Source organism: Penicillium waksmanii, assembly GCF_028829765.1.
Source record: "Penicillium waksmanii strain IBT 27052 chromosome Unknown utg000010l:1.0-3698451.0:1.0-3701458.0, whole genome shotgun sequence".
Classification (NCBI taxonomy): Eukaryota; Fungi; Ascomycota; class Eurotiomycetes; order Eurotiales; family Aspergillaceae; genus Penicillium; species Penicillium waksmanii.
Genome location: NW_026643256.1, coordinates 1,449,876 through 1,470,454, shown reverse-complemented (window position 1 = coordinate 1,470,454; position 20,579 = coordinate 1,449,876). Strand labels below are relative to the sequence as shown.

General features: G+C 45.1%; 7 protein-coding genes across 7 annotated transcripts; 2 read left to right on the top strand and 5 right to left on the bottom strand.

The window, feature by feature from the left end:
- Positions 1 to 972: 972 nt before the first annotated feature.
- Positions 973 to 2,301, bottom strand: N7481_012518 (glycoside hydrolase family 5; the record flags this gene model as incomplete). Its single annotated transcript, XM_057271737.1, has 2 exons — positions 973 to 2,102; positions 2,148 to 2,301. The coding sequence occupies 2 exons, from the start codon at positions 2,299 to 2,301 to the stop codon at positions 973 to 975; spliced, it is 1,284 nt and encodes a 427-aa protein (XP_057115925.1).
- Positions 2,302 to 4,148: 1,847 nt separating this feature from the next.
- On the top strand, positions 4,149 to 4,638 carry N7481_012517 (uncharacterized protein; the record flags this gene model as incomplete). The annotated part of the gene is made up of 2 exons (XM_057271736.1): positions 4,149 to 4,449; positions 4,502 to 4,638. The coding sequence occupies 2 exons, from the start codon at positions 4,149 to 4,151 to the stop codon at positions 4,636 to 4,638; spliced, it is 438 nt and encodes a 145-aa protein (XP_057115924.1).
- A 1,578-nt stretch (positions 4,639 to 6,216) lies between these two features.
- On the bottom strand, positions 6,217 to 7,836 carry N7481_012516 (arylsulfotransferase family protein; the record flags this gene model as incomplete). The annotated part of the gene is made up of 2 exons (XM_057271735.1): positions 6,217 to 6,981; positions 7,048 to 7,836. The coding sequence occupies 2 exons, from the start codon at positions 7,834 to 7,836 to the stop codon at positions 6,217 to 6,219; spliced, it is 1,554 nt and encodes a 517-aa protein (XP_057115923.1).
- Positions 7,837 to 8,718: 882 nt separating this feature from the next.
- On the bottom strand, positions 8,719 to 9,609 carry N7481_012515 (class I SAM-dependent methyltransferase; the record flags this gene model as incomplete). The annotated part of the gene is made up of 2 exons (XM_057271734.1): positions 8,719 to 9,303; positions 9,451 to 9,609. The coding sequence occupies 2 exons, from the start codon at positions 9,607 to 9,609 to the stop codon at positions 8,719 to 8,721; spliced, it is 744 nt and encodes a 247-aa protein (XP_057115922.1).
- Positions 9,610 to 10,898: 1,289 nt separating this feature from the next.
- N7481_012514 (glycoside hydrolase family 47 protein) lies at positions 10,899 to 13,038 on the bottom strand (the record flags this gene model as incomplete). Its single annotated transcript, XM_057271733.1, has 4 exons — positions 10,899 to 10,980; positions 11,161 to 11,418; positions 11,477 to 12,131; positions 12,459 to 13,038. The coding sequence occupies 4 exons, from the start codon at positions 13,036 to 13,038 to the stop codon at positions 10,899 to 10,901; spliced, it is 1,575 nt and encodes a 524-aa protein (XP_057115921.1).
- A 410-nt stretch (positions 13,039 to 13,448) lies between these two features.
- Positions 13,449 to 15,401, bottom strand: N7481_012513 (stealth family protein; the record flags this gene model as incomplete). Its single annotated transcript, XM_057271732.1, has 1 exon — positions 13,449 to 15,401. The coding sequence occupies one exon, from the start codon at positions 15,399 to 15,401 to the stop codon at positions 13,449 to 13,451; it is 1,953 nt and encodes a 650-aa protein (XP_057115920.1).
- A 3,081-nt stretch (positions 15,402 to 18,482) lies between these two features.
- Positions 18,483 to 19,412, top strand: N7481_012512 (sulfotransferase family protein; the record flags this gene model as incomplete). The annotated part of the gene is made up of 2 exons (XM_057271731.1): positions 18,483 to 18,627; positions 18,691 to 19,412. 2 exons carry the CDS (start codon positions 18,483 to 18,485, stop codon positions 19,410 to 19,412), a joined length of 867 nt encoding a protein of 288 aa, XP_057115919.1.
- Positions 19,413 to 20,579: the final 1,167 nt, after the last annotated feature.

Sequence of the window (20,579 nt, the reverse complement as noted above, 5' to 3'; positions counted from 1 at the left end):
AAGTATATACGAAGTAAAAGATATTTCTCGATTAAAGAGTTTGAAAAGCTGCTCATATACCATACCATGCTCCCCCCTTTCCCACCTAGGCCTTAGGCCTTACCTTCATACAGTATATAAGCCCTCGATGATAGTTAACTTACGCAACACCTTTCAGACCAATGTTATTTTCGTTATTCAGATACACGCTGCGGTTATGCTAAGGGCTCGAATATTCTGAATGCTGTTTTCTCAGTAGGGCACCGCTTTGTCTACTACTCTCCTGCACTCTTCGAGTGTGGTGGTTTTGTCCTCTTGCGATCGACCCGTCTGCCAACGCAGACTGCTAGCGAGCGTTCCCATCTTTCAGTATATATCTCTTGTTTCTGCTGGCGTTCCTATCTTATCTATAATTTCTTAATCTAAATACTGGTAGAGAATCGGGGTTAAATATCATCTAGCGAAAATCGATTCTGAACCCCTTTAAGAGATAGAACCGCCTGATCGAACGGTATATTTCCACCCTGCGCATTCATATCCACAAAATAGGGTAAGCTTCCTGCGTAGGAGGTGAAGTGGAATCCATATTTGCTGCTCGGTGATACATCTAAATCTTGACTTAGCTCTATGTCAAAACGATTTAAATCCAATCCACGCTTTTCAACTGCCAGCACCACAATACCACGTACAGGAGCAACCCTCTCAAAGAGGGGAGGGGTTATTGATACTTACCATTATGCAGGGATAAAAGGTTGTTGAATTTGTGACCTTTGAATATCCGCTTGTAGAGAATTGCACAAAATCAATCAATTTTTCAAACACCTTTTATGATCCTCTTTTACTCTTGAACAAACAAATTTCATATGATCACTCTATTTTCTTTGAACCTTAGTATCCCTATAACCTAACTACATAGATAACATTTTCTGGGATAGTTGCTTAGGCCAACTTTACAGGAGGCCTGGCAAGCAAGGCAGACAGGCAGAGTCAATACTAACAGACCTGTTGGTATACATTACTTTCCAGTCCAGCTGCAGTAGTCGGGACATATCCGAGAGAAGTAGCATAAGAATACGTCCAGCGAGGATCATTCAACTCCGTCTTCCAAGTCCAGTACACCCACCCGGCCATTCCCGGCTTTTCATACAGCTGTTGTTGAGCAGTAAACCACTTCTTGAAGAAGCTAGCATCATGCCAGTCGGCGCCAGAAGTCATACTCCATTCGCCGGTAATTGTAAAGTCTTGACCGCTTACAACACGGCTATCGGAGCACGCACTATTCATAAGCGCCCCCTGGTCACTCGTCCCGCTCAAAGCAAAACCAATATAGTTGTGGTCATCGTATGCAGTCATAGGGTCATTTTTCACTTGTGCGTTGCTACGCGCATCGCCAGAATCCCACTTGCTTGACATGAACTGGACGTGCAACTTCTTGTCACTAGTCACGCCCATGGACGCCTCGGCATCTCGCACAGCCTTGAGGGCGTTGGGATAGTAGTCTTGCACCAGGCCAGGGTCCTCGCCTGGAGCTGGGTACCGACCGCCAGCGTCGTGGCGGGAGACAGGCTCGTTGAGGACCTCGATCATGCCGACGGACCGATAGGCGTTGTTGGTGTGAATGCGATTCGTCATCCAGGAGAGCCACTTCTCAGCGCGACCGAAATTGTAGGAATTATAGAAACCGGCGGGGACGCTCAGTTGGCCGGTAAAGGCATCCTGCTGCTGGCCGCCAGGGGCTCCATGAAAGTCGATAATGACATAAAGGCCCAGGTCGGCGGCCTTTCCGACGACTGCGTCAAGGTATGGTAACATGCGACTGCCGTCGGCAAAAGGCTCGCTAGCTTTATCCACGATGTCGACATAGGACCAGTAGCCGATGGGGATACGGATGGTATTGAGACCGACGTCGTGAACGGACTGGACTGTGGCCGGATTGATCCAATCTCTCCAATGGTTTGCAAATTTGGTGTTGCCAATCTCACGATTGCTTCCAGAGTACTGGTTTCTCATGCAATCAAACTCACTCGCAGCGCCGTTGCAGCCCATGACATTGTTCCACTCATTGCTCATCATCCAAGGCTCGCAGATGAGCCATCCTAAAGTCTTGTGGTTACTTGGCGCCTCTTTATGTTTTCAGGGTATTCATAACTTGCCTCCAAAATTGACACCACGAATCTTGTTCACGCCATTGGGCAAGGTCGGTTTGAAGCGCTTTTCAAGTGTCTCATAGCGAGACACATTAAAAGCAGCGAGGTCTTGATCCTGAGGAAGCCAAGCCAGGGCGCTGCTGGCAAGAAGTACCACACCAGCAAGGGATTTCATCGCAGTTGTAATTGAAGCCTCAAAAGCTGTTTTTTTTTGGCTCGGTGTTTTTTTATAATACCATAACCTGGGCCGCGTATCTATTTATGTGTTTTTGCCCAGTCTCATTTCAAATTAAGGTATCTTCACAGCGATAGTAACCCCACACAATCTCCCCCGGACTTCCGCTTGGTCTAGCTTTCCCCAGCCAAGAAGCAGTAAGACGCCCTATTCACTACCATGATAGCAGTACCGAGCACCTTCTGAAATAGTGTTTGTGCCGTGACACTGTCAATTAGGCAAGTCGTGCCCGAAAGACCCCTAAGGTACTAACTGGGTTGAGATAAGGGCAGAATTATAAAGTGCGCACTATGACCAGAGTAGTAGAATGCGAAGAACTAAGTGTTTTCCTTTTTTGCTTCTCCGAAATTCCGCTGAAGCTAAGTTTCACTTTGTGCTTGGTCCCTTTTTTGAATGCTACATTAATTCTACCTATAAAGTGACTTCAACGCTTACTTGAATAATGTTGTTTTTTGTATCTGATGCAATCCCGTGCAGCCGCGACGTGCCCGGGCGCCCAACTAATGTAAATCGTCAGCCGAACATAATTATTCCCATGATTCAGCTATGGTAAGCTGAGTCATACTTTTGTTGATGATCAGGGAAGTCTGGGCTCGCTGTTGGCGCTCGGCCAATGCGAGACGGACGTGTGATTGCCGACGCGGGGACTAGTGCCGCGATGGGTCAGTACTCTCGTTCTCGTATCGTATGCAGAGAGTGATCTCACTGCATGAATCCACTCACCGGCTGCCCCTCTTTCTTCAACAAGAAAGAAGAACTTGAGGAACTTCCCGAAAGAGATGCAGCAGATGCACATTATGAACAGTTTGCTACAGCCAATCATATGTCAGGCTTACTTCCCCAGGATCATCTTCGTAGATTGGATAAATCAGATCCAAATTACTAATCTATGCATAACCTAACTACATAAATGAGGTTTAACTCGACACGATCATGAAAGTCGTCTGGCCATCGCCGAAAACCGAGACCTGTCGCCGAAAATATTTCCTTCGAAAAGTCCGAGTCCCCGACTTTTCGATCCGTGATCTCGGAAACGGCGTTCCTTATTACATCGCCAGACTAAACTCCAACCCCGGCTTGATACAAAGGCGGTCCAGAAGTTTGAAGACATCGCGCTATTTTTTTAGCGCGATTTTCGCGTCACCCCCCACTCATCTTCTTCAACTACCCCCTACACCACCAATATGCGTCGGTTTGGCACTGAAATAAGTGGCAATCGAAGGCCAGGGGGTGAGCTTTCATCTAAGGCCCGCGCAGCTATTATATACGCTCATGAATGTGGTGTATCGCCTACTAAAATGGCTACTGAGTTCAACGTCGCACGCTCAACAATATACTCTACAATCAAACGATTCTGAGAGCATCAAACGCTTAAATCACTGCCTCGTTCAGGTGCCCCTAAAGTCTATAGGTACTCTACTATTAAATATACCTGTTTACTTGCACGTCGTGAGCCTTGGCTAAGCCTTAGTGAGCTAAGCGCCCGTATACCCAGCCATCCATCTCGATCAGCAATCAAGCGATTCCTACGTTCAAAATTCCTCCAGCGCTATCGAGCAAGAGGTTGTATCCCAATTTCGAGGGAGAACGCCCGCAAACGAGTCCGATTTTGCCGAAATTGGAGGGCTGAACGCTACAATTCCCAACTACAAAGCTTTATATTTTCCGACGAATGCAGCGTTCAACGTATCCCTAATTTAAACGGCCAATACGTTACCCGGCTTAGAGGAGAAGCTTAGCGGCAGGGAATGGTGCAAGTTAAGGCTCATGTGAAGGATATTTGTCAAATGGTTTGGGCTGGAATATGGCTCGGAGGGCGTACAAAACTTGTTATTATGGAGCGTGACTTTTCAGAAGGACAGCGAGGTCGCGGAGGTGGTTATACAACGAAATCCTACCTAAAAGCGCTTGAAGAAGGGTTTATTGAACACTATGAGCCTGGAACTATATTTCAGCAAGATAACGCTAAAATCCACCGCTCCTATGTTGCTCAGCGATGGTTTGAACGTCATGGTATACACGTTATGGAATGGCCGCCACGCTCGCCAGATCTCAACCCTATTGAACCCGTGTGGCGTATGCTCAAACGTAAATTATGAGCTCTATCCTAATCTACTACATTGTGGTACATCTGAGGCAGATTGGAAGCTCTTTAGGGAGTGTATATCGGAGGCCTGGGATGCGCTAGATCAAAATAAAATTGATAGTATAATTAGATCGATGCCTCAGCGTATAAGCGAGACTCGTAAGGCACGTGGCTACTATACTCGGTTTTAGCAATTAAAATTCTGTGATATACTTTGTAATTGATTATTCTATATTATAGCAAATTTTGGTGGAATAATATTGCATATTGCATGCAATATATATATTTGAATGTAGAGTGGTGAAATGGCAGAATTACCCGATTAGGCGGTGTCTTCAAACTTATGGCCCAAGGTGGTATTGTCATATTAATATTGGCGACGAATCTACATCTATTGATTGATTGTTGCCAATCGCAGACCGAAGCGATGACTTGAGAAAAGAATCGTCCTTTGCACCTGATTGAAAGGCTAGCTGAACGTATTTGAAAAGCAAAACAAGCTTGATATTCATGGCAAGGGCAGGCTAAGAGCTATTAGAGGCAAGGTTCCGTGCACAACTTGAGCATGGTTCAGTAGTGCGGATTTTGACTCTAGTAGCCACATGTAATGTGTAGGTCCGAGATCCAGGCGGGGCCACTGGGCAGAAAAATATCCAGGAAAGGGAGCAGAAAACAGCCTCCTTCTAGCCATCACAACGTATACTGAGATATTCAAAAAAGTAAGAGATCGTGGTCACATTTTATAAATTGGATGCGTCGTGCTCAAATGATAGCACTAAGGAGATTTAAAACTGCAAGAGCTACGGCAGCAAATACAAGTGCGTATGAGCCAGCCGTCAATCCCGCCTCAAAGCTCTGCAGGATCGCAGTACATACTGCAACAACACAAGCACTAAGGATCAAAGCACCAACGCCAAGGCACAAGATGTAGCGGATGTGCCAGCCTTCGACGAACTGAAACTCATGTACTGTTTGTCCGTAAGCGCTCATTGCATTTCTTCCTTGTAGCAACGCAAGTGTACTATAGGTTCAATTAGAAAAACATGTACATGGTAAACTATAACTTGTTATTCACATCCCTGTACCATGTAACAAAATTTCCGGTTTCAAGGAATTCCAGTTGGTCTGATTGCATTCCTTTCGGCCAGTAGTACTCTATTACTTCACAAAAAGCGATATTTCTTTGTTTTTTGGTCATATTTTGCGAACCGGAACTGAGGTAAATGATCATATGTAGGTCGCACCATAATCTCTTTGACCAATTCTTTTGTGCCTTATGGTAGAGATTAGTAAAAAGACGACTGAGTAAAGGATTAATAGCAGTAGCCAGGTAAATATGGCTCGCTGAAGAAGAGCGAAAATAATTTATTTTATACCTACTTACGCTCTAGCACCTTGTTAAATGTTTCCTTACTGGAATTCACAAAGGCGACTTTTGCATGTCAGTTCCGGCCCTTCAGGTGAAGGGCTGAAGGGGGCCCCCGCTAGGGTGGGGAGCCGCCTAGGACGAACTCGTGGGCGCTAGGTGGCCAGAGACTTACAATAACTGTTGTGTGCTTCTTTTTTTTTTTATATAGAAAAAACAACTGCTGTAAATAACGAAAAGGGTTACTACGATGTTGCTTATAAGGTAAAAAATATTTCATGGTGTTAGTTAACTTGTGATAGGTCTTTAAAACTGAGGTTAGGCTACTTATACTATGTATATTTTCGAAGGCTTTGGTAGCTTATTGGGTCTAGCCTATTTAAACAGCTACCAAGAGTTCGTGTTAACCAATAACGGGGCAAACATAGTTTATCTCCTGACCCAGTTCCGCGACAAAGGACTTCCCCAAGATTTTCTCGCCATGTCTTGCAACAGCAATGATAAAGCGGGCATCGCTATTCTCAATAGAGATGTGAGTTTCGAAGCCGGTTCGCTCATGCACCAGCAGACGCTTGCCTTCTAGCAATGTTGAGGTCTGAGATGGGACCGAGAAAATGGCCCAGTTGTCATGGTCTGTAGCACCGTTCCAGCTCATGTAGAGATTGGTTGTATGCGAAGTTGTGCGATTAACAAAGAGAGCAGGATCCCAGTGCGGAGTAGCGTTCCACGGGAATTTGAATATGCGGTAGGCATTAGCCGAAAATGTATCTTTGCCAAACTGCCCTCGGAGAACTACGTTGCCGTCTCCGTCATATTCCTTGAGTTTGGGTATCGATCCGTAGCCCAGCAGCATGTGTGCTGTTCCTGGGCTTGGAAGGAACTGGAAGCTGCCTTGCGTTGCACTCACGATATGGTCAATTGGATCTGTCAGCTCGTGGATTCTCCATGCCTTCTTGTTGATGAGATCGACGTGGATGACTAGTCCTGTTGATGGGCCTGGGTCCTCATGGTCCATGGCAGCGTTGTTATAGAGACTGAGAACCAGGCTCTCCTCGGTTTCGTTGTGAACACGGACATCATGTTGCCATGCAAAGCTAACATTGTCACTCTTGAAGTCGCCGTAGTAATCATTATCCCTCATTAAATCGCCGTAGTAGTCATTATCACCCTACAAAATACCGAGTAAGCGGGTAAATCCAACATCTTCAAAGGTTTGAAGCTTAGATATACTCACAGAAAGTTGCCAGCGGACAGAGCCGTCCTTGTTAATATAAAACACGGAGCGAATGTGCCGAAAATTGACCAGATATCCGTGTTTGGTGGAAGTAACCGAGTTTATATGGTAAGCGTCCCAGGCCTCATGTAACTTCTTCCCACCCAGTACGGTAACACTGGACTTGGAAAGAGGAATATGCTCGAGTGCATCCCATTTGAACAAGACCTTGTTTGTTTTTATGTCGATTTCGTAGAATAGAGAGTCCAAAACCCACATATCAGGCGTACCCCTTCTAAGATGGCTAGTATTTGTTTGGGTGAAATTGAGAGCCGAGACTAGCATGGTATTTTGAGGCGTGATGTAATGCTCGTGGCCATCGATATAGGAGTCAAAATTTTTTCCGCTAGGAGTGTGAAAGTTATCGTGCAGAGTGACTGTGTAGATCTCTTTGTATGTGCTGTCGAGAATATGCGTTGCTCCATATCCCAACACTCTAAGATCTGGCTGTGCATCCCAGTATGTGATCACATCTTGGCCGAACAGTTTTTGCATCTTAAAATCCAGGTTCTCTCCTTGCGGGCCCTGCCACACCATGTCGCCATTATTATCAAAGACTGTTGGAGCGGTGCCAGCCTCGTTGGACTTTCGAACGCCTATAAAAAAGTATCCAGGGTCCGTTTCGCCTATCGCGCTGAGTGATAGATGGGGGGGCTGCCAATTTCCTGTCTGAAATGATTCATAAGGCCAATCTGGTTCCCCAAATACCAGCGAGAACAGCACATATAGAATAAGAAAATAACACGCCATGATTCAAACCGCAAGGCTAGGCGTCAGAACAAAAGTTTAAGTGATTGTCCAGGTGATACTGATGGAGATAATACCATTTGCCGTGTGCTACCTTGTTCAAGGAACACCATAGGAGGCGACAAAAGTAAAATGGCTAAGCATAGATAATCTCAATATACTCTTGAGCATTATTAGACCTGATATTTATTGCTTAGGGCCAATTTCAAGAGACCATCGGCATCGATGACATGGGTCTTGGAACTCTTATCACACGGCAAACCGTACGTTGACCTTTGATGACGTACAAATACATCATTGATCTGCTGCCGAGAGAGGACCCGGTCAGGTCTGACTCTAGCTACAGTCGTGCAGCGGTCGTGTATTATTGGCTAGATAAATGAATGTTTCGCTTCCTGGCTTACATCATGGTATGGAGATAGTTGATGTGGATATGAGTGTCTCCATATTAAAATCCTTTCTGAATAGAAGGATGTCAAGTGTCATATTGTCTCACGGATTGGAATCATATACTGGTTATAAATGCATATTGAGCCTTCTAGGAGAGATTTTGTGACTACTACCGTGATGTAACTGGACGTGAAAGCAAGGGCTCATCGTTTTTACATCGCCGCTTCTGCTTGATTTCCTTCGTCAGCCACATCATCCCTTCTGGAATCTTTCCTAGCTTTCAGATTATATTTACAGGGGAAAATATGCAGAACAAAGTGTCAATTGAGTGTTTCAGGAGAGAGTTATGAGGGCAATGGTAATCATCCCATGCAGTGTTGGATAATATCTCGACTCCTCTCACTCCTTCGCCATTGAGCCTTGTTGTTAAAATAAACTTGCCCTTCAATGGTCATCCTAGCCTATTTACTAGGATTTAGGAGGTAGTATTATCGCTCACAGGTCAGCTGGTAAGCGAGTCATGTCCCAGAGTCCGAGATATTTGTTAGGCGAGTCCTCGGGTATACGAACAAGCGGATGGCCGAGGTTGAACGGAGGTAGAGTCAGATCGAGCTTTGCGTGACGAAGGCTTGGCTCGTTCATTCGTTGGAAGTTGGAGAACTCCTCTTGACTCGAACTGGAGTCACCAGTATAGCTTGTGGTAAGAAGCAGCGAGGCCGAGCGACGGAATCGCTGCAACGCAGGAAGAATCATGTCGTTGGGTAAGTGGATGAAAACGTCTCGACAGATAAGCAGGTCAGCCGGGCGTGATTCATTCGCTGTGACATCAAGAATATCTAGTTGATAGCCACGTTGTCGCAGCTCGGCCCAGTTTGCACGTTCGTATATATCATAACCGACATAGTCGATCCCCCGGAGATCTACCATGCTTATCCAAGCGAGATCTCCGCAACCTGCATCATTCAGCGTTACCACCTGATATTTGTTCAATATCTGAGAAAATTCCTTCCGAACTCGCCGGGTATGCTGCTTGCTGGAGCCCCAGCCGCAAACTGTATCAAGTGCCTGGTCGGGCCATCCCTGTAGAAATATTTCTGTGCTGTGTGATGGTTCTCCGGAGTTGACTATTACGGAATCATGATCTTTTTGGGACTGTAAATTTCGAAAATAATAATTCCAATCGTCTGGATGACGGGTTTGATCCCACGATGATGATATCCCAAGCACCTGCGCGACTGGTAGTTTTTCTTGGTGTGGAAGTTGTAGATGGTGCGAATAGTAGCCATCGGTCAACAACCCCGTGGGCCAAGCAGTGGCGATAGAGTCCCAACTTAACTGATCATATTTAATAGCAGGCAGGTATTCATTCGCAATGGCTGCAATCATGTCGATAACCGGTCTGCTTGACTGTTCGACTTTTTCGTGAGGAATTACCTAGGTATGTGTAAAATATCCCCCATCAATAAATGTTGGGCATCCAAGCAAGAGGAAATTTGGGGGTTAAGCTAGTACTCCTGAAACTAGCGGAAGTTGACGGAAGTGTCTAGATCTGTGTCATTCACGAGTCACGCGTTAAGTTTGTATAAAGTCGAGGAGGGAACAAACTTGTATACGATGGTTCAATGGCAAGCTGATGGTTTTCGTATTTTCGTTGTATCCATGGATGGTGTGGATCGTCGATAGCGAAACTCACTCACTTTCCCCGCAGTGAAATTAACCACGGTGGTTCCCAAAGTTTTAATCAGAACCATAGATGTTCAAGCCAGACAATCTATTGTTGCCGCTTTCACGAAAAAAATTAGGTTGTGTTGGCCAGGCCTTGCAGCAACTCTAAATACTCCGCCAATTTTGGGTATAGTATGACTGGCTTTGCCCTTTCCAAATAGGATACTTTTTGAGACTGAAATCGTGGATAACGAGAATATCCAGGGGCTACTCTCCTCGTAGGCCAAGCGGTAGCTATTGATTGCCAAATCAGTTGATGATATTGGGCAGCAGGGGAGACCTCGTTGGCAATACAAATCAACCTTGTCTACGACTTGGCCGCTTTGGAGCTGAGATTTGTCCACTTAGCTCGAATCTTGAAAGTTGGAGATACAAATCACAGTTTGAAGAGACAAAGCATGAACCAAAAAAATTTGCAGGTCAATGTGACTTGCGACATCTCGTGAATGCAAGAGGTAGCGGAAGTTGACGGATGCCTAGATCTTCAATGGACAAGACCAGAATCATGTGTCGAGAAAATTGTGGCTACGGATGAGGCGTATTCATACCACAGTTCTGGGGCCCTCGGATGTGTTCGTGATCTGTTTCCGTCGATGGCGTAGATAGTGGATAGTGGAGACATAGAACCATGGTACATTATTTACGTTCGTCCATTATTATGTATCGCGAACAAAGGCTTTAAAAGAGTTCTAGAGCACATATTTCGACCGCAATAGTCTAACAGTCGGAAGCTGACCCGGGTCTAAAAAAATCAGCTGTTGCAGAAAGTGTGTCAAAACGCCCCGATGCAGAATAGCTATATTATTTTAAATTCGGTAGCGTCGCGCAAGGAAGTTAAACTACAGTAGTACGCTGCTATAATGAGCCATGAAAATAGTCCGTCAATGCTCAAGTTAACAGTTTACAGGCAGTCAGATAGGTGGAGGAGGGGATAGAGCATGGATCTGCAGCTAGATGGACTGGCGGTAACGGCTCACGCCATCGCCGAAAATCGAGCTGTCGTCGTCGATGCCGGAGACTGGCTGACCAACGCTTTGCATTGGTTGTAGATCATGCACAAGAAGGCGTAGGATAAGGATGTGGTGACAATAGATTATAAGAAAGAAATCTCAATACTTGAAGGGATGGCCTTCGGTGTTACTGTACCGCGCAGTTTCAATGGTTGATCAGAATCTTCATCTCCGCTGATGAAAATGGGGACGCTTTGCTTACAGGACATAATCATCCAAACTGATGAGCTTTGGATCCGAGAAAATGAGATAAAAGTATTTTAGTGTCTCTGCAAGCCAGAAACTTTCCATAGCATCCAATCTTGCCGTCCGTATGTCACGGGTATCATTGAGCGCAGCATGGCCATATTCGACTTTAGTGTACTGCTCAATGCTTTGAAATATCTTCCACGCAGTATCTTGTAGTGACTTGTCACCCGTAATTCTGTACATAATAAAGATAGACTCAATTGCCTCAGGCCTGTGGAAACGGTCAACATGGCACTGTTTTGATACACCCCATCGAGTATACTAATTACCTCAGACGGTATTTTGGATTGGCGACTTCCAGTATTGGCGGCTGTAGCTTATGATGTTGAATAATAAGTCGTGTTGCCTCACGTAAATTCGTAGGCAGTTGTGCTCCATCTGGCCATCCAAAAATATCACGAAACCACTTTTCTTCCTTCCATTCACAACGGTCGGAATTCCTGCAGCCACTGATGTATAAGGTCTCCGGCATAATTCCGGTCGGCATAAGATCATATGCCCAGATACAACCATTCACCAATTTATGTGCAATGGGCAAGTCATCTGAGCGACCAAATGCCCGGGAGCCAAGCGCTACCATACCCCCGAGGAAGCACTTCAGATGCTCAGTTTGATACTCAAAAACTTCTTGACCCTCTGAATCAAATTGGATATTTCCAGCGAACAATATATCCTCTTTCCCTTTCGTCATGCCATGGAAGAGTAGGTGTTTCTTGATCCCTTCTATCGCAGAGATATACATTTCGCGATATTGGTCTGATTGCGCTCCAAGGAGTAGATACTCTTTGACGAGGTACTCGTAAGTAGAGTCAGCCATACCACCTACTGTGAAGTAGTCGTCTGAGAAGCGTAATGAATGGGCATCAAATGAGAGCGGCCACAGACCGGGTAGCCTAGTCTGATTTTGTGCGTGATGTAGGTTGTCTGTAATTCGTTGAACAGCATCAAAATATTTGGGATCCCCTGTAATTTGCGAAAGCCGAGTGAACTCTAGGCTCAATGAGCCTATCTCAGCAAGTAGAGTATTTTTACTGGGGAATGTTGAAGACTCGAATGCGCTCCTAATAGTGTTAATGCGTTCCAGAGTTAATCCAGGAATACAGGAATCCCATCCCGGGAGTCGAGAGGACAATTTTTGCCTACCTTATCCATTGCCATCGCATCTGTGGCATCCTGTTTGGGGTATCAAATGCTCTATACAAAAGCTCGCCCAGTTCCTGGGCCTTCTCCAAGAGAGAATAGGACGTTTACCCTCGGTCAGGTCATATGCACTAATCAAGCCCCCCAGATGCCGGATTGTCGTCTCAAAAATATGGACAGTTGCTAGTTTGGGAGTAGAAAAATCGATATAATGAACTGCCTCAAGTGCGGCTTCAAACTCTTTATCCAAATCCATTATGAGTAGTGTATCCAGGGAGTCAATCAAAGTAACTGCCCATCCCCCAAGGGAGCTTTTGTAGCCGCCACTGGTTGGTGTTAATTCATCTCGCAGCCAGGCGTAGGTTTTATACCCATTCCAGCTATGTTGGAACGTGTTTCTCACGGCTCGCTGCCTTTTGATTCTCTCAAGTCGATCGGATTGGGCTTCACGATTGAAGTGGTGTTGGATTTGTGGAATGGATCTTGATTTGCCTTTCGGAAGAAGGATTAAGGAGACTGGACAGGTTTGAACAGGTATGATAGCACTTTCGCTTGTTTTCGTGGCAATTATGCCCCCACGGTGGGTTTCATGAATTTCCTCCACACCCAATATCAAATTCGGGAAGATGATACTGATCAGGAGGAAAAGGAACAAGTTCGACGACATGTGGATTTTTCGGATGAACATCATCGGTGAGTCTAGTGAGGAAATACAACCTTTAGGGGTAAAATCGGAGTTAAACCTGCATATAGGCTTTTATACTACACTGAGAGCCTCAGAGTAGCAAAAGCACAGTGAGGAATGGAGACCAAAATTATGCGGAGTTGGAAAAGGTCACGCCGGATTGTCAAAACAAGCATCCATGGATGCCATTTGGTCACACCACAAAGTTGAATTACCGAAGTATTTTTCTACCACGTATTGAAAATGATCCTGTCCTAATACGATTAAGCTTTTTTTTAAGTACACATTTTTCCCCAATCAAGCTGCTAACTCGTTCATATTAGAACTCAAAAAATAATCCATCCAAAATTACTTGCCAAATGGAAAAACTTCGAAAACCCTTTTAAATTAAAATTGCATCAAACCCTAGATTAATTCTAATTTTTCTTGCGCTGAGCCCGGCTTCCCGAAATTCGAAAGAATAACGGTAGCACCAGTATGCTCCCAACAAGCAAAAAGAGAAGAAAAGAAACGTGTGGAGACATGTTATCCATGTGCAAGATTGCTTTGTTGTCTCGTTGATAATCAACAGGTGTCGTCGGTAACTCAAGGGTTGAAGGCAGAGGCCACAGATCTTCGAGTAAGTGCCTCAACGCGTGCCTCACTTCAGTTGATGGGCTTTTCATGTCGTCATTGAGACAAATAAACTTTGTTGGTCGGTCTCTTGTCGATTTTAGTTGGTCCATAGTGGTTTGGTAGTCGTCTCCCAACATGTGAAAGGTCACATCGGTTCCCATCTTCAGTCTATATCCCTTTTTCTGCAAACGCAATCGCAACCCTGGCATATCGATGCAATGCTCAATGTCCTTGATGGAAAGTCCTGTCGCGTTTCTCATTTTTGTCGGCAGCGGTAGATTGTTTTTGAACTCAAAGCTATTGTGAATGCACGTTTGAACGAGGTCATGAAAACCTGCCGGTGGGCTTGTTCCGCACAGAAGGTTTTCGATAATTCGGATGTCATCTTCTTCAATTCTGCAATTGCGGCTGGTCTCAACATCTTCATCCCTCAACCCGCACAGTTTAGATGATAAAATTTCGTGGCGATTGATTAGATAGTTGAAATAGGCAAAGCCAACCTGCAGGTCCCGTGGGTGCCGAAATCGATGTTCTGAGTTAAGCTGAAATTGCTGTGGAAATATGCCTTTGAGCTCGGTAAGTATTTGCTTGTTCATCATATGAGGCATGTGAGATGGGACCCTCCGGAGATGCTTCGTGAAAGGGAATCGTCCTTTGAATGCCTTTATCACAGATCTAATTGCATTAGCAACCAAGTCATCGGCGTGGGGGCACTGCGAGAATGCATCTAGCAGCGCAGCAAGTTTTATTCTGGTCTTGGTGTCTAGTCTTGGCATGCTTTCTGTCGTGTTCGATGCCCCAACGTCCTCTGAGGTATGATTATGGATTGAGTGTAAGGCAAGGTCAATGTGGCCATGTTCTACAGGGACATCACTCCCCAAAACTTCGGCAAGTAAAGACTGCGGGATCTCTGCTCCTTCCACATCGCATGCTGATGAGGCATGTACTTTCCCAACTAGCCGCTCAATTTTCACTCCACCATCCCCATCACCCACAAACCCGTAGTCATCAAATTCGAGCTCACATGACACTTGGGGCTTATCTGAAGGAGTGCTGTCAAACTGAGCCCGATACTCCGGATATGCATCATAACCCAATGGAACTCGGTGGGAGAGGTATATGGTTTGTACCCCAGATGGTGTGAAAAAGTCATCTGGCCATATAGGCGCAGCTAGGAACACATCGTCATTGAAATAGAGGAAGGTGTCACTGAGACCTGAGATTCTGTCCAGATTGCTCTCAATAGCGGAGGAAGAAAAGACCGGCAAGTGTGAGGAGTTTTCGAAAATTTCCGTGTGTTTGGCAATTGTGACGCGAGGATTGCCCAGATCCAGCCAAGAAGGAACCTGGCCATTCGTCACGATGTATATATGGCGTATCCAAGGTGCATATTTATCCAGGGAGCGAATTGAATATCGGAGCTCGTCATTGTCTCGGAAATGATTATCGGCGAAAGCATCATCCGCATTATCAGAGCCATTGTTCTGACTATTCTGGACGTCTGGAGTAGGTGCATCATATTCCTGGACCCAGCGCTGATACCAAAAGTCCCTATCACTCTTCCATAAAGGATCTGACCCATTAACCCATGTGTAAACCGCATCTATGGGTCCAAACTTCAATTCCTGTGAGTCGCTTTGGCCAATGTCATATGCGTTGGCATAAAGACGAGTTTCCTTTTTTGATATACCGTTCAATATGAAAATCAATAGAACAAATGCAATGCAAGGCTGACAATTGAAGATAAAGGACATGTCGTCGAGCCACGGCAGTATTAATACACCGAGATCTGTTCAAACCAGCTTGACAATCTGGAAATTTAAAATACCATTATGACAAGACCAATCGCAAGGTAGACAGCGATTAATCTCAACAGTTTCCTCGATGCTGCTCTAAATACATTTTCTAGCTCATTCAGCAGTAGATATAAAAGAAATCGAAATGTTTCGTGCGGAGAGCAAAGTGTCGCGTGAGCTAAACTTGAATTGTTGGAATTCAATCGTGCGGTCGCAGGTTCGATAAATCTCGTCGTTCCTCGGGCTTGAAAATTTCGGGTCGAGCCTTGATTCCACAGCCCCACTTTTACGACATGATGATTTGGATGGATAGTCATCTGAGACGAGCGAATCGCATATATTTCCCCGCATGCAAATATATGCTAATTGATGAAAGCGGATTCGTCAATAATTCGAAAATAACTTTCCAAGGGTGAAGGACTGCAGACCTCGCTCAAAGGCGGGTCGGGTCGGTTACGAGTCTGGACTCAATCTTATCGAAAGCCAAGGAAATGAACCAGAGTAATGTAAATTACATACCACTAGAGATCATAAGTACTCTGAAATCGTGGTGCCGCATGTGTAATCTCATAATACATGTATTTGGGAGGTCGTGCAAGTCCCGAGTGGCCGACTTTCCCCCTTAGGTATCCGAGACGGCAATACCGCCTGGCCTAGGGGCCATGGCGAAGGGTTTAGTGGTCAAATTGAGAGGGGATTTAGATAATTGCTAGTTGATTTACTGCTCGGTATTATATTTGCCGTATCACCTATTCGAACTGTAACACAGGTACTTATGTGACTGGATTTGGTTCACACACAAATGGCATAGAACCAGTTACCAGCTGTCTATATTATTATTTTCTCAGCTGTTTCTTCGGGTCCTTTACTTTTCTTGTTTCTATTTCTCGTAAGTACACATTACCACAGGGTTACCTAATTCAAGAGCTATGGCTAAACGAACTGGTACAGTATACCGTAAAATAAGATGAAATGTTCTTCGTAATGATTCTTCTGAGCCTTGGTTTGTACCATTTTGTTTTAGAGCCGTTCCGACCGATAGAATTTTGACGGCCGTAGTCGTAAATCAACCCAGAGGCCAGTCTGGGTTAAATTGCGTTGTCGCTTGATTCGTAGATTGTACTCTGTGCCAAACCTTGAGATTGACTGGACCGCTGTTAAATTTCGTATTAATATAAACTACAATACGAGCGAAGAGCCAACCATGGGCTGCTGCCATCTTCAGTCCGTAGTTTTGAAACTCTGGGTGAGCGATATATGATGAATGGGGTTTCCCACTCAATAGTTCATTCGCTAATTGAGAACTATGAATCATACGAGGAAGAAATCATAGAGGGGCCTATCTAGAAGGATAAGCTGGTAGATTATTTACTGCCTAAAAGAAAAACCATGACAACCAAATGCCGAGACTGTTTCAAAAAGAGCATGTGTTTAATTTTCATAAAAGGATTCCTGAGCTTTCAAACCAATAACACATTTTTAACAGAGAATCTCATATCATCCTTCCAGTCAGTCCCCCTTCGCCAATTGGGCGGTGTCCTTTACCATTCAACCTGTGCACACCACAGAGCTACTGTTTGAGGAATTCTAGAAGAGTGATTAACTTCCAAGCCGAGGAGACAGGCAAACAAAAAGTATATGAAGGATAGGGTAGACTAACAATCTTAGGGTAGATAATTTCACCCTTCTTGCAGCAGAGCCGATCACGACTATCACAATAGGGATTATCTAGTGCTTGTGAGTAAGCCGAATGGGTAGACTGATTGTCCTACTCACCTTGACCGCATCGAGTTCCAGCTATATTTTTCACAACATAGCCAGTGCAGCAAAAACAGCCAGGAGGATCGAATAGTCTCTTGTCAAGGTCATTGTCATCAGGAGATCCATCGGCAATAGAAAGGCTGGTGAATGCAAATAAAGCAAGAAGAATCCTGAAATTCATCTTTGAGGGGGTTGTTTGTAATGGAATATAATACTCAGGATAAGTAGTTTTGGTGAATAATAATCATCACGAAAGTTTTAGTTATTCGAGTAACGAGCTGGTTTTAAATAACACCACCCTGGGTCTAGAATATTCAACTGCAGAGTCGGCCCTCAGATGATCATTCAAGTCAGCAGTGAGCGATACCACGGTAGGAAACCTTGTATCATGGATACACCACCCACGAATACGAAAGCAGACTAAGCCCATTCTTGATATTGCCAACCGATGCTAAGTCTAAGGTTCTAGGCTGAGCGACGAATCTACTTAGTCTCAAAGTTTGACTGACATCTGGGACGATCCATAAGTCGAGCACCGCACTTCAAGACAGATCAATTGCTCAATTTAGGTTGTTTTTACGGCTCGCACGGTTTTGTCAGACCGAAAGATCCGAAAACAAGATGATATATACTAGGCCTCAGGCAAAATTGCAAGCGAATAGTTCTTATCCATCTCCAGACCTGGAGGGCTGTTGCCAGAAGACACAGAGAACTTGAAATTAGATGAAATAAAATAAAGTAATAGCGTATGAATAGTGAAAAGAGGGATAGCTATTACAGAGTCAGTTCCATGGGAAGTATGGTGTAGAGTGAAAGCCCGTCACGATCATGTTCGTGGTGAAGATCGAACGATCGATGTGGCTGGATGAGGGCCAGCCAATAAATGAACATAATAAAAACCAGGAATTGTCGGTCTGACAAGACTTGGGCTCGTTCTAGATCGGTGCCGGAGGAGACTCTTTCAACTAACCAAATACATGCGAGCCTTGGCCGAATTCTCAGTATCATCATAGATCGTTCGGTGTTTTTCTAGAGTGGTTAGCTTTCACTACTCAGCCAATTTAATCGTTTCATGATTGCATCTTTCTTGTCTTCATTTTATAGCCTTCCGTAAAGTCCGACTTGTCCACTGTGATTGCCACTGCTCCTCTGACAGATGCTGAGCCCACTCTCCTCTCATAAATTCTTACCTACTGTTTTGTGACTTCATTTTACACTTGGTGCTTCCTTTTGCATATCAAGTATTTCTCCTTATTTGCTACCCCATACAAAGCCATAATGTCTCTGGTGCTCTCAGACAATCCGGCTCCCCAGCCTCTCACTGATATATTCACCAACGACACCAATATTGTCCGTCGCAAGTGCCACCGCACAGTACCTATGAAAGTGCTTGCCCTCGGTGTCGGCCGTACTGGTACTGCCTGTGAGTACCCTAATTGAAAGTCCGGTCGAATTTCTGTCAAGGTCTGAATCAAAATACCATTAGCCCTTCGCAAGGCACTTGAGCAATTGGGATACGCCAAATGCTACCACATGCTGTGTGCCAGTGTCGAGAACCCACCCGATTGCCTGATGTGGCACGATGCTCTGAACGCTAAATACAAGGGCAAAGGTGAATTCGGCCGCAAGGAGTGGGATCAACTTCTAGGAGATTGTCAGGCCGTGTGCGACTGGCCCGCCTGTGCCTTCGCCAAGGAGCTTATAGAGGCGTATCCGGACGCCAAAGTCATCCTGAATATCCGAGACATCGATCAATGGCATACCTCAGTCACAAAAACAGTATATTGGCGTGTCAGCGATCCAGAACATAAGTTCCTGGCGAACTTCAGTTGGGCCGCGGGCATGTACTATCCCATGCTTAACAAATTCTTCGAAACTTTCTTCCGAGGTGACTTCCCCAACAAGGGCAAGCAAATTTACAAGGAACATGTTGCCGAGGTCCGCAGCCTAGTACCTCCTGAACGTCTTCTAGAGTACAGCATCAACGATGGCTGGGATCCCTTATGTAAATTCCTCGAGGAGGAAATCCCTCATGACTCCTTCCCCCATGGCAATGACGTCGCTGATTTCCGCAAGCGTTGCAACACCCGTAACTATCATCAGGCAATGAACGCTCTCCTACAGGCTATCACCATAAGTGGCTCACTGTTAGTCACTGGCTTGGCTGTCATTATGGCCTTCAAGCACTTCACTCGCCCAAGCCGCTAAATGTTAAGACGCATACATATTCTATCTTTGCATGTTTCATTATCATATTATTTAATCACCATATATTTAAATTAAATTTCAAAATTGACCTCAAGTTCCACATAAAGTGGAAAAATAGATATCCTGTTGGAACTGCTTAACTGAAGAAAGCCGCCATGATTCAGGATGTGAATGACCATTAGTTGGAATCAATAACCTGCAGACGCGGCTAAGTAAGGCGTTGCTTTCACAGATCGCTACTGAGCTACCAAGCTTGATCAGAGAGATCAAAGTTGAATCCGACCACTGCAGAACTCGCCCACGAAGGCTTGGTAAACTCCGGATTACCATCGACGAGCAGATGTCGTATCATTTGAATATAAGCCAATTACCGGAACTCATGAAAGCGGCTATTGTTTAACCATTAATGCATCAACACATCCAAACGTCAGCACATCAAATCAACATCACCACGTTCCCATAACTAATTACGACCAACAGATTGCTTGAACACACCCAGGAATGAGGTGAAATCGGAGCCAAGATCTCGTTTGACGAACGGTTAATTATGCACCGCAGAGTTGGAGCGGGTCGGGCTTGTCTAATATACTTACATTGACAGTGAGAAGGAAGCGTGCTCAACATATAGTGATAAACATGTACTGGGATTGAACTGACCACAATCCCGAAAAAGAGTTATATGGGGTCTTTGCACCCTGTGTACGTGGCCGCCCGCGTGTGTAATATTCAGTTCGCTTAAACCGAGGCTGCCACATTCACAAACCGCAAATTGGCCATCATGCCCATATTTCCTTTCGAGAGATTCATCACAGTAAAAGGCCACTCAGCTCGATGGAACCATGCGTCCCTCTGCCCCGCTTTCCGCTTGGCCGACTACAAGGCGCAGGACTCGACATTTATACCCGCCGCTCTCGCCCTGAACATCAACCCTGAAGCGTGGATTTAGGCTTTGGCTCACCATATGTGCAGTCACGGTCTCGGTCACTCAGAGGTCTTCACCTCCTGCAAAGGACTGAGATAAAACATTTAGCTTTTCTGCTTAATCCTCAATTGTTAGACGAGATGCGCAGACTGCAGGACCTTGAAAGGGACAGCTAAATAGCTGGGATGCGAACAGCATCCGTAAGAAGCTGATAGTAGCCTGGCGGAACTATCTACGACTAGCCT